This window comes from Lampris incognitus, chromosome 17 (genome assembly GCF_029633865.1).
Source record: "Lampris incognitus isolate fLamInc1 chromosome 17, fLamInc1.hap2, whole genome shotgun sequence".
NCBI classification, from domain to species: Eukaryota; Metazoa; Chordata; class Actinopteri; order Lampriformes; family Lampridae; genus Lampris; species Lampris incognitus.
Window position 1 is genome coordinate 9449680 of NC_079227.1, and position 15126 is coordinate 9464805.

Here is a 15126-nt window from a genome sequence, read left to right on the forward strand (position 1 = left end):
ATTATCCAAGCCGCTTATCCGAATTCGGGTTGCAGAATGTTGGAGCCTATCCCAGCAGTCATTGGCAGAAGGGGAGACACCCTGGACATGCCGCCAGTCGATCACAGGACGAAAACGGATTTCAGATATAGCTAATTTGGAGATTTGAGGGAAATAATTACATGATTCTGAAAATTTGTGAACATATTAGGAATTTAAAGTAATTTGTCTTTAGACTCTCCCTCGCAGGGACCCTGTCACACCTGTGTGTTTGCATGTGACTGTGCACATCACAGCGTTCACACATAAGTTGCCGCAAAAAATATTGGAAGCTTTCAGCATCACAGATGACAACAAATAAGAAACAACACTTGTTTTCTCTCTCTCTCTCTCTCTCTCTCTCAGGTGCGTACTCTGGAGTACATCAAGCATCAGGCCCAGCAGCCTGACATGGCCCACATCTCAGACATGGTCCAGAGGCTCACGCTGCAGTCCCGCACTTGAACGCGCGTCTGAGAAAAGCTCCGCCCTCGCTTGACTGACAGGCGCCTCTCACACAGGAATACACTAAACCATTGACTTGACGTCCGAGCGGGACAGGTGTGTGTTGGACATGCTCACTTTTTTTCTCTCGCGTGAACATTCGCTGGTGTTTGGATTTGGTCCTGAAAATAGGAAAAGCCTCCGTTCGAACTGGGGAGCCGGCCTTTCAGAAGAGGGGCAGGCCGCTGTAGCTGTGCGCCTCGTGGACTTGTGGTGTCATGCCCCCCCCCCCTTAAATATGCTAAAATACACTGCTTCCTGCTCTTTTAGAGTGCTGCAAGAAAAAGAAGAGCCGTCCAAGGGGATTTTAACTCAGAAACTGTGCCACTGGTGTCCTCTTTGCATTGGAAGATAATCCAGCCTCGTGCATATGATTTAACTCATTAATGTGCGATTTAATTATTGTATTACAGAACACAGTATTCATGTTATGCACTGCTATGGCTGCAAATCAATTACAATCCTGCACTAACATTTCGTTAAGTTTGATCATGTCTAGGAATAAATCTTTCAATTGAACTTTTTTGTTTTTTTTTTGTTTTTTGTTTTTTTTAAAGTTCCACAATTTTCATTAGCCACCGGACAGCCTCACTGTAGCAGTTGGAGGTTGAGTGCCTTGCTTAAGGGCACTTCACGAGTAGATTTCAAAGACGGGGAAAGTGCCGCACGGGACTCTGTAATGTTATTTGGATGACGAGTACACAAGGCTAAAAGAATTCGTATCAGCTGCAGTTTATTTACTGTTAGTGAATCAGTGAAAAGGCAACCAAGCCTTATTTGCACTTAAAAAAGAAAGCAAATGTTTATGCTGTTCACCAACAGCCAGACTCAAGAAATCAGAGACCAAGTTCGCCAAAACCTTTGGTTACTTAGGCACCTGTCAAGGGGTGGGATATATCAGGCAGCAAGTGAACAGTCAGTTCTGGAAGTTGATGTGTTAGAAGCAGGAAAAATGGGCAGGCGGAAGGATCTGAGTGACTGTGACAAGGGCCAAATTATGATGGCTAGACGACTGGGTCAGAGCATCTTCCAAAATGGCAGGTCTTGTGAGGCGTTCCTAGTATGCAGTGGTCAGTACCTACCAAAAGTGGTCTTGAGGAAGAACAACCGGTAAATCGGCGACATGGTCATGGACGCCCAAGGCTCATTGATACGTGTGGGGAACGAAGGCTAACCTGTCTGGTCCGATCTCACAGAAGAACTACTGTAGCTCAAATTGCTGGAAAAGTTGATGCTGGCTATGATAGACAGGCGTTAGGGCACACAGTGCATCACAGCTTGCTGCGTATGGGGCTGCATAGCTGCAGACCGGTCAGTGTCCATGATGACCCGTCCACCACCGAAAGCACCTACAATGGACACGTGAGTGTCAAAACTGGACCATGAAGCAATGAAAGACGGTGGTCTGAACTGATGTATCACATTTTCTTCATCATGTGGACGGCCGGGTGTGTGTGCGCTGTTTACCTGGGGAAGAGATGGCACCAGGATGCACTGTGGGAAGAAGGCAAGCTGGTGGAGGCAATGTGATGCTCTGGGCAACGTTCTGCTGGAAAGCCTTGGGTCCTGGCATTCATGTGGATGTTATGTTGACACATACCACTTACCTAAACATCGTTGCAGACCAGGTACTCCCCTTCATGGCCATGGTATTCCCTGACGGCAGCGGCCTCTTTCAGCAGGATAATGTGCCCTGCCACACTGCAAAAATTGTTCAGGAACAGCTTGAGAAACAAATAGTTCAAGGTGTGGCCTTGGCCTACAAATTCCCTGGATCTCAATCCCATCGAGCATCTGGGGGATGTGCTGGAAAAACAAGTCCGATCCATGGAGGCCCCACCTCACAACTTACAGGACTTAAAGGATCTGCTGCTAACGTCTTGGTGCCAGATACCAGAGGACACCTTGTGGAGTCCATGCCTCGACGGGTCAAAGCTGTTTTGGCAGCACGAGGGGGACCTACACAAGATTAGGCAGGTGGTTTACATCAGCTAGTGTCAATCTGCAGAAACAGAGGAATAGCTGTGGCCTCATTCCAAAACATGAATACAAAGACACCATTTCCTGCAGATAAAACACATTATGGGACACTGTTAGTCATCTGAAGTCATTTGCTTTCAAAAATTTTTTTTTACTTTGAGTAAAGGTTAACCTAAAGCCTTTGCATTTCATGTGGATTTCTATCAAGTTGGTTATTCAGTTATTTTGGAATGAAAGCCGCCTCTCATCTACACATAGTTAATTAAATATGTCTGTTGTAAGCTTAAATAGCACTGAAGTGGGCGTGTGCATTCAAAACTTAACACTATCCTGAATAATTTAGCCTTCTGTGGGTAAAACCTGATGAAATCAGACCAGGCTTCACACCGTTCCCATATGAGGAACTGAACCCAGACATTTCACAGCTTGTCAGAAGACCTCCGGTCTATCGTAGTCTCCCACCGTTTGTGTGGGAGAAGTAATTTCTCTGACAGATTTGGAAAAATTCTGTCCTCTTTGACAATCAATACTGGGAAAGGAAGTTAATGATTGAGTTAAGAAAATAAAGTGTGGGGGGGGGGTAGAGAAAGAACATAAGCAGAGCAACTTGAACCAACGTATTTTTTTAATGAGCCCAAAAAATCCAGATGCCACCACTGTACAGGCCCCACTTTAGATTACACAAACGCGTCACTTGCTTGGCTAGTGGCAGTATTTTATCCTCTTTCTCCAGGAGAGATGACGGAAACGCAATTGAGTTTTGCTTTCTTTGCGTTCCGAGTTTCAAGGAATGGCACCGTAATTGGTTTCAGACAAAAATTTCACAATTTGATTTAATTGTGTGGTATCAAGACGACGGGTGGGACTTGTACAATGGCTAACCCTGCAGACGGACATGTACCACACCAGGTAACACGGGAAGAGCTCGACAGAGAGACAACAAACATCTGTGCTGGTTAGGTTCAATTACGCCGTTTAATTAGTGTTCAACTCTGTTTTCCGAGGACTTCAGCTAACCAGAGGGAAACCAGGCCAGCGTCCAGCTTGGAACAGAATGAAATTACTCGGGGGGGGGGGGGGCAGCCGAGATTAAACACAGCAGAACGCATTTGAACGAGCATGCCATGTACAATACATTCGTCAACACAGTCTGATGCGCCCACCCAAAATAAATACACGAGTACAAGAAAAGGGCAACACACCATCTGGTCGGTACTGACGTGATCGAACGCACGGTGGCACCAGAGCATACGGTAGTAAAGACCGATGGTCGAGGCCCTCCAAAGTTCATGACCAGGATGCGTTTTCAGAGGTGAAACGGGGGCTGTGCTGCAGAGGGAAATGTAGTGTGTCATGAGCGGACCCCCCCCCCCCCCCATGACATTTTCAGAGTGACCCCCCCTCCCCCTGGGTGAGGGCGAGGCTCTGATCAGTAGTCTGCAACTGTGTGTATGTAGCAGGCAGGTTTGGCTCTCCATCGGGGTACATGTCAAGGTGGCGGCGGCGGTGGCGGTGCTACGTCTCCTGCTAAAACACGATTCAAATTCATTAACAGGCCGTGAGCACGAGTTCTTCCTGTACGCATCACTTCGCTCCGCTTTCATTGGTCGATGACCAGTATTCAGATGCCTAACAAACAAAAACAAATGATATACAATCCGAACAAGCGCACCGGGAGTGGTCTCTTTTGACTTACCATGGAGATTACTGGTTATTTACAGTGGTAGCCATTGTACAAGTATTCATGCTCTGATCGGGTAGATGTGCACATCTTGTATGTTACACAGAAGAAGTGAGTTTGTTGTACCTTGTCGTACAACACTTTTCAGTCTGTCCACCAACTAGTTCCCAGACCACTTCCTTATAAACTTCTTGTTTTTCCACAAAAAATTCTTCTTGAGGAAGATGGAGAAGTGCTGCAGCAATTTAGCCTACAGTAAGCAGCCAATAAAAGGTGGGACCCCTTCGCAATGGCTACATCTGTACATGGTTTACAAGTGTTTGCAATAGTTTTGTGTCAATATAAAACGATGACCACCTCGCTGAACGGTTCTGAATAGAGACACTAAGTCCTCCACACAAAACGGGTGGTCCTTGGCCTGAGGGCCTGCATCGGGTGGCAGAGTCTTTTCGGGAGTATAACATCATACGCTGCAATTAAATGGCACCCTGGAGCCTGATTTATTTCGTTTCCTCATTGCACCCGATGTTAACGGACATTTAACTGAGAGAAAAGCTGAAAGACTGACAGGAAAAAAAGATTTACGACAACAATGTGTCATCTCTTTAAAACCAAAAGCTCTACAGGAGTAGGTGAGAAAATGTCCAAAATTAAAAAAAAAATAATAACACTTTATAATTAGAATAATTAAACACGGGAAAAGTTCGCAGGTTGGCGCCAACAGTCCAGGCTGTGCTGAGGGGGATGCTTTCGATGACCTTATAGCCATTCTGGACTATGGATGGATGGATGGTTGGGCAGGGCTACAAGGGGGCGAGGGTTGGGGTGGGAAGGGGCGGGATTCTGGGTATCAGCACGCCTTTCTGAGACACTGACCCCACCCCATCCCACGGAACAGTGTGGATGAGGGAGGGTCATCCTCTCCTCCACTCAACTTCCATTCCTTTTCAGCTCACTCTCAGTCCAACTCTATGGGGCTGCTGTCCTCCTGTGCTTCTTCACCTTCCTCCTCCTCGCCTGAGCCCATCAGGCTGTTCAGGAGATTACCTGATACACACACACACACACACACACACACACACACACATTTATCTTTTCAAGATGAGCTTTGAAATGTGCCGATTTCTGCTATGGACTGTTGGTCATATATATATATATATATATATATATATATATATATATATATATATATATTTTAAAAAAAACTTTTAATGTGCAGCTGGATTATTATCTGGATATTATCTGTAAAGCCAAAAACTGACTTTGTAAGATACCCAAGTTTGGTTAGGAATGAGTATTTATTTTTATTTTTTTTACAAAAACTGCAACACAATATACAGCAATGTCCTGTTTATCCCACGCGGGTTGGAATCCAAGAATATCTGACACAAATTTATCCTCTCCAAACATGAACTACCCAGATGTTTGCAGGGCAGATATAACTAAAGCAAGCCTCATGAACTCACCTAGCAACCCGCCGTATGATGAGGACTGTTTGGGTGGCACTCCAAAGAAGAGTTGTCCTATTCTGTCGAGATACTGTCAGCCCGGGAAACCAAGGAGACGTCCAAATGACAAGAGGGGGACGATAGTGACATAAAGGACATTGATTTTACACAATCCTTCAGTGGCAGGGATTGAACAACTGCATTTAACTTGTATTTCAGGCGTACGCGGCCACAACATGACTAAGAAACTGACCACATTGTAGATCTCACCTCATTATACATAGGGTCCCTCTTCAGAGAAGGTTGATACTGCTCACACAACACTGTAAAAACGGTCAGTTTACCCCTGGGGAGGTTGAATTAAGACATCATTATAGTTACGCAGAACTTCATTCAACAGAATTCATGTGCTAAACAACCGTTTGAGGAAAAACAAAAGACAAAAAAAAAAAAAAAAGTGTCTTACCCGTCTACCGCCAGCAGCAGAAACCAGATGAAGTTTAGGAGAGGCTGGACAAAAGGAGGGCCTTTCTCTATTGACGGGTGCTTCTCCGTGTACGTGCTGAACACCACAGAAGCACTGTTTTTGTTTTTTAGGCAGAGGAACCTGGAAGGGCCAGGAGACACAGCTTAGTTTTGTGGTTGAGAGTATCTGACATGTGAGTCTAGAAATAAATATTTAAATTTTTTCCCCAAAATTATCTCTTATTTATCCAGTGAAAGTTGACCGAGTTGAGCAAACCCAGCATTCACACCCCCTCACGCACACACTCCTGGGAGCTGCCCGTTATAACCATAGTAGTCTTCTGGCGACCACTGAGCAGCACTTAAGGAAGACAGAAATCCAAAACACATTTGAAGACACTTCTGACAGTGAGAGGACTGGTCCAACTGCAGACAGACATGCCAGGAACACACCAATAAACACTTTTTGACAGCAGAGGTGGACAATTCGATCCACAACAATACTTTGGACTCTTAGTTTGGTTACACTGGACAAAAATAAGAGATTTATTCTAGATTAGAGATTTAACATCCTCCTGTGAGTGATAAAAGACAAAATCAAGCTTATTCTTTTTGGAATATATTATATGACAGTCTGTACATGGTACTGGATTTCGGCAGAGTGGAGTTTATCCTAGATACCTTATTTAAGCTTGGCATCCAGCAGCAACATCGACAGGGATGCACCCTTGATCTAGAGCCAGGATTTACTTACTGTAGTACGGCCTGCACCACAAACATGTCGACCTCGCTACGGAAGCCCCGGGAGGCTGAGTACTCCACCAGCATCTGGGCACAGCCCTCTCCGTCAGATGAATGCAAGAAGTGGTAGCGTGACTCGCTGTAGTTCTGCTCTGCACACAGAGGTTGAAATATGTTAGCAGTTAAAATGGTGGACGTCCAAACCTGAACAGGGCGCCCAACACAACATGGATAACTTCCATTGATCCGTTTTGATTTCCATTTGCAGAAGCAGCTGGGAAAAAAAACTTTCATGATGGTCACAGTCATGGACTACAAAATGGTAAATTATAAATCAGTCTTAATCAATTAAATATTTATATCTTAAAAAAAGATCAACGCCACTCCCAATTATCATGTTCAACCCCTTCCAAAGCAGATGAAGCCCCTTGAGCATCACTTCAAGAGTGCCAAAAATGAAGTGTAAATACCGTGTCAGAAATTCATGTTTCCACTGTAATTGGATTGGTTTGATTTGTATGCTGGCTTAAGTACACCTAAAAACAACTTTTTACGCCGATAAGGAGCTCGAGTATCAAGAACATTACTTCCTCGGTCTTCTCAGCAACTGGTTTTTGCATGCAATTTTTGATTTCTGTGCATTAACCCAATTTTTGTTGGAAAGCCAGTATATACTAAATCTGGACAATTTGATAAAGGAAATTATGAGGGGATGTTTGACATAAAATGAATACACATCCTTCAGAAAATATAGATATCCCCTGATCAAAAGTGATAAAAGCACATGTACAGTTGCGACTTTGTGAGATGTCGGACTTCGTGTTGACTAAACATTCTTTCATACCATCACACACACAACATTCAGCCAATTTGTACACAATTTGCTCCCTGAGAAACTGAAAGTGTCCGCCAAACAGCAGGGAACAAAAGCCTTGCATTGTTCCAAACAGAGAAGAACAGGTCAAGACAACAAACAAACTGTGGGTGGGGAGGGGAATCAGTACTTAGAGAATTGAGACTTTTTCTTTTTATACATATGAAACAAAATGGCATTTAGGACCTGAACTGAGGGTGATGTCAAGTCTTTAACAACAAATAAAATAATAATAATAATATAACATTACCTTTCCACAGGGTGACAGCCAGTAGCTGGTGTAGTTTGGGGTGGCCGAGCTTGCCTGAGCCGCCCGTGGACCACTTGAGGGCCCTGGAAACAAATGCTACTCTCTCTGGGGAGTTGGGGTCCATCAAGCTGAACAGCTTGGCCAAGTGCTCTGACAACACACAAGGTCACACAAGGTCAGTGGCCTACATGTGCAAGCAAAGAAAACACCATACAATGTGCAAGCCCATGAATAGTCATCACTTTGCAGTCACACCAATAAAGGGTGTAAACAATACGTACTAGCATTCAGGGCTTCTCAGCTGCAGGGCTAAGAGAGGACAGATTGCATTCAAGATATAGCCGTGTACACATGGATCTACTGTCATTTCTAAATACAACTGTGTTTCACTTACTCTTTTTAGTTTGTTTACATCATTAATTGTAAGCAGCTCAAGTAGACTTCTACCTCTTATGAACTTCTACCTAAGCCTGTCAGATAATTAGTATGTTTAGGGTTCATTATTTTCTGTAAGTTAAATAAGGCAATTGCTCGTCAATGGGCATGAGCCAGACATTAAATCTGCAGAAAACAATGCTGCCCCCCTTCCAACCATATCTTGATTTTGTTACATGTTTTATATTCACGGATGGAGTAAGTGTTTCTTAAGTAAAGCAATTGAGCCTCAAAAAGACTGATCATTAATTAATTTGAGCAAATGACAACTGGGAGAAAATATTTTCAATCAGCATCTCCATCATATACTAGCTGTGTACACACTGATCAGCCAAAACGTTAAAACCACCTGAGGCCACTGCCATCAGGGGATACTGTTGCCATGAAGGGGTGTACTTGGTCTGCAACAATGTTTAGGTAGGTGGTACGTGTCAAAGTAACATCCACACGAATGCCAGGACCCAGGGTTTCCCAGCGGAACACTGCCCAGAGAATTCTTCTGCTTCCACCAGCTTCTCTTCTTCCCACAATGGATCCTGATGCCACCTCTTCCCCAGGTAAATGACACACACACACTCAGCCATCCACATGACGTAAAAGAAAAAGTGATTCATCAGACAAGGCCACCTTCTCCCATTGCTCCATGGTCCAGTTCTGATGCTCATGTGACCATTGTAGTTTCTTTCGGCAGTGGACAGGGGTCATCGTAGGCACTCAGACCAGTGGCTATGCAGCCCCATACACAGCAAGCTGTGATGCACTGTGTGTTCCGACACCTGTCAATCATAGCCAGCATTAACTTTTTCAGCAATTTGAGCTACAGTAGCTCTTCTGTGGTATCAGACCAGACGGGTTAGCCTTCACTCCCCATACACATCAATGAGCGTTGGGCGCCCATGACCCTGTTGCCGGTTCACCTGTTGTCCTTCTTTGGACCACTTTTGGTGGGTACGGGAACACCACACAAGACCTGCCATTTTGGAGATGCTCTGACCCAGTTGTCTAGCCATCACATTTTGGTCCTTGTCAAAGTCACTCAAATCCTTACGCTTGCCCATTTTTCCTGCCTGCAACACATCAACTTCAATAACTGACTGTTTACTTTGCTGCCTAATATAGCCCACCTCTTGACGTGCCATTGTAATGAAATAATGTTATTCACTTCACATGTCAGCATTTTTAATGTTTTGGCTGATCGGTGTATAACTAGTCCAAATGCATGCCTATGCCCTTCTCGCGTTCTACATGTGAAAGATCAAACTAGACTCCATCAAAGCTGGTATTTTAATGTTGCCTTACTTGAATACATGGCTAATGAAACTAAAGAATTTTCGATAACTAATGTCAATATAAAAACCAAGTGCCACTAAAAAGTCAAATGAAATTCATACTTATTATTCTTGCCTCCCAGAGTACTTTGAGCAAAGAACAGACAATGAGTTGCACAAGATCATACTGTTGTTCTACTACTTATTGGACCATTTCACCTAAACCTATGAGCAAACCAATGTGAACCTTTAGGATTCTGCATTCAATACCGACCCCCCCAATTCGGTTAGAAGCAACAAAAAAAAAGAGACAGAAAGAGAAGCAGAGAAATACACAGTTTCACCCGCAAACATTCCGGTGACCACTCACCTAATATGTCATCCTCCACTTTTGTCTCAGATTTCTCCAAAGACTCTAGTACTAGCATAGACAGGTCTGCTGCACTGTTTTGCTGCGGAAAGAAGAACCATCAACAACTTGTTATTGCCATTTCTACAACCATCTGCAATCCACGTAAGGCTAGTTTCTCGAATCAAATCAAAGCACTGCATGAAGGCATTAATCAATGGGCAGTCAAGTGCATTACATGCATAGTCAGACAAATTCTACATTATTGATCTGCAACCCCCATGTCAGTCATTAAAGCTAAGCATTGGTAATTGATGCACACAGCTCTTAAAACAAGGCTCATCTTGAATAACGCTGCAGCCGTTTCAGCTGTCTTACCTGTGTGACCCCACCAACAACAGAGGAACACATGTGACTAGGCAATCTAGCATGTACCTGGTTATAGCTGAAGAACAGTAGTGCGCCATTGTACATCAGCTCCCTGGCCTCAGCATGTTTGCTCTGTGACATATACCTGTTTGAGGACACTTTCGTCAGCATCAGAAGGCACAGCATGTGGGCTGAATATACGCTGCTTAGATTAACTTAAGACCAATTAGTTGCTCATACGACACATCACTTAGGTGGAGACCGCGGCGCTGCTCCAGAACGTTGGCCATCCCACGTACGGGTTAGTGGTGCTGGGCGGCACTCGCATCAGCTCTTTTATCGCCAGATAGCAACAAACAAACCGGATAATGGAATTAATACATTTGCACATTACGCGTCGTCAGACGACAGACAAAACGTCTTTCGGAGATCTTGAACAGAGGACCAGTACGTGTACTCCCCCCGCACTGGCCGCCTGACGTCTAATCGCGAGTTTGACCCTTCACGCATACAGTTTCTTGCTAAACCAAGTAGCGAGCTACGGCTAGGGAATTCGTTTTATCACTTTTGAGATTGACGCACACAGCCGCCCAATCACACACGCGAGGCGAGACGTGTGGGCGGGCCCGCGGCACAGACGCGCCAATCGCACACGAGGAGCGGCGGACGCGGAGTTGACAAGCAGAATGATCTCGAACAGGCAGGCCTCTGAGCCAACTTGATGATTCAACGGGACAAGCGGCACAACGCTCACCTAAAAAACAAGGTCCTATACATTTGATGTGCCTCATAGTAATCTCCTTTCTCCACGCTGGCTCGCAGTTTGCCCTCGACCCTCTGGACTCCGCCGCGGTTCCTTGCGCTGGAGCACCGCAGACCCTCCTGCTCCGACATCATTTTTTGTTCGGCAGCACCTTTCTGCTCAGCCAAATACCGAGACCTTCTTCTTCTTTGGATTCACTGGCAGTTGGCAAACGGCGACTTAGTGCATTACCGCCACCAACTGGAATGGCGAGTGAATCACAACGTCTGTTGACTTAAAAACAAACAAACAAAATAAACCTCGCGTCTTCTCAAATAAACTAGTTTAACCGGTTATTGCCTTGCCCGGTGCGGGATTCGATACGGGTGTACTGCACCACAAGGCGACATCCCTGAACGCTCGGCTAAAGGGTCAGACCCGTTAGCTAGGGGGCTAACGGGTCTTATTAGTAGTTTACAGTCGTCACCCTCCCCGGAAGCGCGCCGTCGCGCTTTGTTCTTCCCGCGCTCCGAAGAGACTTCTGAGGATCTGCACACTTCCGGATCTGCATACTTCCGGATCCCACCGCTGCCACCAATGTAACCGGTTATTTTCTTGCCCGGTGCGGGATTCGATACGAGTGTACTACACACCGTATCGAATCCCGCACCGGGCAAGAAAGTAACCGGTTACAATAACAATAGCAAGTCAACGAATAGAACAACTCAGACTGAGCTATTACAATTTTTTTAATTGTAAATATTTTTTTAAAAAAGCCTTTGACACAATTGATCACAACAGATTAATTGACAAATTGGAAAGGTGTGGTATCAGAGGGGTGGTGCAGAATTGGCTAAGAAGCTATTTAAGTAACAGGGGGCAGTTTGTAATGATAGGTGAACAAAAATCGTCATGCATGGCTATTACTTGTGGTGTACCCCAGGGGTCGGTTTCAAGTCCAAAACCGTTCATTCTGCACTTGAATGATATTTGCAAGATACCAAAAATATGGAAATTTGTTTTATTTGCTGATGCCATGAATATATTTTTTGTTCTGGTCTGAGAATCTACAGCAGCTTTTGGAGGTGACCACAATAGAAATGGAGAAATTAAAATGGTGGTTTGACAAAAACAGGTTGTCCTTAAATCTGGACAAGCAAAGTTTATGTTGTTTGGAAATCACTTCTTAAATACCGAAGTAAAAGTAGTGATAGACAATATCCAACTAGAAAGAGTATATGAAACTAAATTCTTAGGTCTGATACTAGACCACAACATCTGCTGGAAGCCTCACATAACACATGTGCGAGCAAAACTGGCAAGGAGCATTGCAGTCATGGGAGAAGCAAGACACATGCTGGATCATAAATCATTGCACACTCTGTATTGCTCATTTATTTGACCACATCTGATCTACTGTGTGGCGGTATGGGGTCACACCTACAAAACCAACGTACAACCATGATGTACACTACAAAAAAGAGCCATAAGGACAGTTAATAATGTAGGATATCGCGAACACACCAACAAGCTATTTTTAAAGTCAAGTGCCTTGCTGAGGGATTTAGTAGAATTTAACACAGCACAAATAATGTTCAAAGCAAGAAGCAATCTACTATCAAGTGATATACAAAAGTATTCTCAGAGAGGGGGAATATAATTTGAGAGGGGAATTAAACTTCAAGAATTGATGTGTTCGAACAGCTCCGAAGAGGGTGGGCATCTCAGTATGTGGGGTAAAGTTGTGGAACAGTGTGAGCATGGCCCTCACACAAAGTACAAACATTACGCTGTTCAGGAAGAAGTCCAGAGCACTGATTTTCAAGAGATATGGGGACGATGAAGAGTTGTGATGACCGTTAAAGTTTTACTTCTCTCCAAACGTTCCCACTTACATTGTTTTTCCTTTCATTTTCCTTCATACGACACCGAGAGATATCTGGGTTGTTACTATATAGCGTTTTATTTTTCTCCGGAAGCCATCAGTGGTGTTGGTAAGAGTGCTCAACACATGAGGAGCGGAACATTAAGACATATCTTAATATATATCTTCCTTCCATCCATTATCCAAACCGCTCATCCTGCTCTCAGGGTCGCAGGGATGCTGGAGCCTATCCCAGCAGTCACTGGGCGGCAGGCGGGGAGACGCCCTGGACAGGCCGCCGGGCCATCACAGGGCCCACACACACACACACACACACACACACACACACACACACACACACACACACCTAGGGACAACTTAGTACGGCCGATTCACCTGACCTACATGTCTTTGGACTGTGGGAGGAAACCCACACAGACACGGGGAGAACATGCAAACTCCACACAGAGGACGACCCGGGATGACCCCCAAGGTTGGACTACCCCGGGGCTCAAACCCAGGACCTTCTTACTGTGAGGCAACCACTGTGCTGCCTTGCAGATCCTCTTGACCTCTTTCACTTTAATATGTATATATTTTTTATCATTTTTTTGTTACATATTTTTCTTTTGTAATGTATAGTAGCTGAATTAACTTAAGAGTAGGCGATAAGGGGTAGGAAGAAATAAGTGTGCACTTCCTCCTACTCCCTTTCGAACACGTAACAAATAATCTGATGTATACGGAGATTTGTCCCCTGAGTTTGATGTGTGGATTTGTTGATCACTTCAGATTATTGGCAATGTTACACCCTGCTTATTTACATGTGTGAAAGAAATCATCATTCATTCATTCCTTCAAATTTCACAAAACAATAAAAATAAGGGAAAACAATAATAATAAGATAAAGGGATGGAGGCCTACTCAGAAATCAGTGCTTTCTTAAAATGTATTAAGTCGTTCATGCAGGCTCAGAATGGTGGCCTGGCATTAATACATCTAGATCTGTGGACGAATTGCTATCCATAATAATCAGGCTGTTGGCATCCGGGTAGCATAGGGGTCTATCCCGTTGCCTACCAACACAGGGATCACCGGTTCGAACCCCCGTGTTACCTCCGGCTTGGTCGGGTGACCCCACAGACACAGTTGGGTGTGTCTGGGGGTGGGCAGCCGGATGTGGGTGTTTGTCCTGGTCGCTGCACTAGCGCCTCCTCCGATTGGCAGTAACATGCATAATCAATTTGTAATCCACAGTCAATATAAAAGTTGTTGGTGTCAGGTTATCAATACATCTTTTGTCCTTACCAGGTTTAGGTAACAAAGTAACAATAGCTTGTTTCACGGTCGACATTAAATTATTGTTTTCAATGTGTTCTTTTAGGGCATCAGATAACAGTTCTTCTATATCTCCCCAGAAAAATGTACAAAAGTTTGAGGTTAAACCAGCTTGACCAGGAGCTTCACCTGCTGTCATTTGCTTTATTGCTTCATCCAATCCCTTCATTCTGACCTCAGAATCACACATTTCTTCACATGCCAAACCCATTTTAGGAATATAATGTCTAACTAGAAGAACCCCGCTACAGTGTAGCGGTTTGGTTATCCACCCGTCTAAATCTTCCTCCTCTTCATCCTGCCAGCTAACCGCCTTCCCCCTGCCCCTAAACCCCCCCCCACTCCAACTCCCTCCCCCCAAATGCTCTGAATCGTCTGAAATGCCGAGAAAAGTGTTTTTTAGCCATTTTTAGAAAATGCATAATTATGCATAATTATTATAATTATATTTTAATGTTCTACTATTTTTCTGGTCCTCTCTGGAACAATACCTACCACCTCCAAAAAAAATTAGGATCATAAGTGCATTTTTGCAAAAATGCATATTTTGCATAATGCCAAAACATTTGTAAGTCCCAGAATTTTTTTTTTATATAGGTGAAAAAATCAAAGATGCTCAGAATCATCTGAAATGCCGAGAAAATTGGTTTTTAGCCATTTTTAGAAAAATGCATATTTTGCATATTCATGCATAATTATGCATAATTTTAATTTTCTGGGATTTTTCCCGTACTCTCTGAGACAATACCTACCACCTCCAAAAAGAATTAGGATCATAAGGGCTTTAGTTTTGGGTCCCG

The 15126-nt window shown here is 44.2% G+C and overlaps 2 protein-coding genes across 3 annotated transcripts in view; one reads left to right on the forward strand and one right to left on the reverse strand.

The window, feature by feature from the left end:
- Positions 1-1018, forward strand: part of vps35l (VPS35 endosomal protein sorting factor like) — a 28642-nt gene extending 27624 nt beyond the window's left edge. The window contains exon 30 of the mRNA XM_056297149.1: positions 385-1018. Within this exon, the coding sequence (XP_056153124.1) occupies positions 385-483 (99 nt within the window). The 3' untranslated portion in view covers positions 484-1018. The remainder of the gene's footprint in view (positions 1-384) is intronic.
- Positions 1019-3109: 2091 nt separating this feature from the next.
- get4 (guided entry of tail-anchored proteins factor 4) lies at positions 3110-11290 on the reverse strand. Of its 2 annotated transcripts, none has more exons than XM_056297156.1 (9): positions 11137-11290; positions 10449-10527; positions 10035-10116; positions 7962-8111; positions 6851-6989; positions 6098-6238; positions 5902-5977; positions 5650-5722; positions 3110-5230 (listed from the first exon to the last, which is right to left on the reverse strand). In XM_056297156.1, exons 1-9 carry the CDS (start codon positions 11277-11279, stop codon positions 5142-5144), a joined length of 972 nt encoding a protein of 323 aa, XP_056153131.1. In that variant the 5' UTR covers positions 11280-11290; the 3' UTR covers positions 3110-5141. The 2 variants fall into 2 exon arrangements, with proteins under 2 accessions (XP_056153131.1, XP_056153132.1); XM_056297157.1 differs by lacking the exon at positions 11137-11290 and adding an exon at positions 10623-10849.
- Between the last annotated feature and the right edge of the window lie 3836 nt (positions 11291-15126).

Bases quoted from the DNA above. Each gene is read 5' to 3' on its own strand.
- get4 (XM_056297156.1), bottom strand. From the start codon at position 11,279: ATGATGTCGGAGCAGGAGGGTCTGCGGTGCTCCAGCGCAAGGAACCGC. The intron at 8,112-10,034 runs GTGAGTGGTCAC...GTGTGTTGTCAG, and splicing joins AGTGGAGGATGACATATTAG to AGCACTTGGCCAAGCTGTTC. The intron at 5,978-6,097 runs GTAAGACACTTT...CAACCTCCCCAG, and splicing joins CTGCTGCTGGCGGTAGACGG to GGGTAAACTGACCGTTTTTA.